General features: G+C 34.8%; 1 protein-coding gene across 1 annotated transcript; it reads left to right on the forward strand.

Annotated features, from left to right (window-relative positions):
* Positions 1-275: 275 nt before the first annotated feature.
* On the forward strand, positions 276-1,243 carry LOC107736151 (zona pellucida sperm-binding protein 3-like; the record flags this gene model as incomplete). Its single annotated transcript, XM_016547639.1, has 4 exons — positions 276-394; positions 745-848; positions 914-1,091; positions 1,174-1,243. Coding segments are annotated over 4 exons (471 nt in total), but the record flags the coding sequence as incomplete, so codon positions are not given.
* Between the last annotated feature and the right edge of the window lie 3 nt (positions 1,244-1,246).

Below are 1,246 nucleotides of genomic sequence, written 5' to 3' on the forward strand. Positions count from 1 at the left end.
TCTTTCTATTTTATTTTTAGTTGATCATGATTTTTTTTTTTGTTTGTTTGTTTTTTTTTTTATCAATAGATTTCTTTTATTTTTGTATTTATTGTAGTATGTTTATTTCTTCTTTTTTTCAATTTTATTTATTTTTGAATTTTTTTTGTCTTTTTTTAATTCAATTTATTTTGTCTAATTTATTGTCTTTTACTACTTTTATTATTTAAATTTTATGTATGAACAGTGTTTTAATATTTATTAATATTTGTTTGTGGACCACAATTTCTTTTCAGATGAATGAGGATTCACTTGTTTATTCATTTGTTTTGGTGTATTCACCTTCACCTGTTCTTAACACGCCTATTGTGAAGACTAATGAAGCTATGGTTGAAATTCATTGCATCTACCCAAGGTAAACCTTTTAAACTAACATGGTAACATGACAACCAGGTTTTAGTTTATACTTCAACATGGCATTTTAGTGCCATGTTAAAATGCAAAACAAATGCAAGATTTTGAGGGGGGGGAAACCATAATGTTTTGGGACTCTGCTCATAAAATGCCTTTTACAAGAATAAAGTGAAAGTTTTGGGAATTCCAAATCATGTTTTTCCCTTTCAAATATTTATTTTATATTACTTTACATTAATATACTTTTAATATATCATTAAGTCATTGTAAGAATATTCAATTGGCACTAAAAACTGTCAGTCTTACTCTGGTTCTCCAGATGCTGTATGTGGTTTCTTCTAACTTTTTCAGGAAACACAATGTGAGTAGTAATGCATTGAATCCCACCTGGTTTCCCTATGCTGCAGTGAGAGCTGGCGAAGAACATCTGCACTTCTCCCTCAAACTCATGACTGGTAAGGAGTCTTTTAGTGTTCCTGTGTTGAAATTGTTGATCTAACGGTCTTAACCTGACCTACAGATGACTGGAGGTATGAGCGATCATCTAATGCCTACTTTCTGGGAGATTTCATAAACCTGGAAGCCTCAGTGGTCCGTGCTAATCACGTTCCTCTGCGGGTGTTTGTGGAAAGCTGTGCAGCTACTTTGGGCCCCAGTGGGGAAGCCGCCACCATCTACACGTTCATCGAGAACAGCGGGTGAGCGACTTTTCCAGACAGACCTTTTGAGCACTTTACTATTGTGCCATTGTTGAGTTAAGCTGTTAACCACAATCTTGAGGTGCATGATGGATGCCAAGCTGACAGAGTCCAGGTCCAGGTTCATGTCCAGGATACAGGATGACAAGTTACAA

The sequence above is a fragment of the Sinocyclocheilus rhinocerous genome, unplaced genomic scaffold, assembly GCF_001515625.1.
Source record: "Sinocyclocheilus rhinocerous isolate Xijiao unplaced genomic scaffold, SAMN03320098_v1.1 C36525630, whole genome shotgun sequence".
Classification (NCBI taxonomy): domain Eukaryota; kingdom Metazoa; phylum Chordata; class Actinopteri; order Cypriniformes; family Cyprinidae; genus Sinocyclocheilus; species Sinocyclocheilus rhinocerous.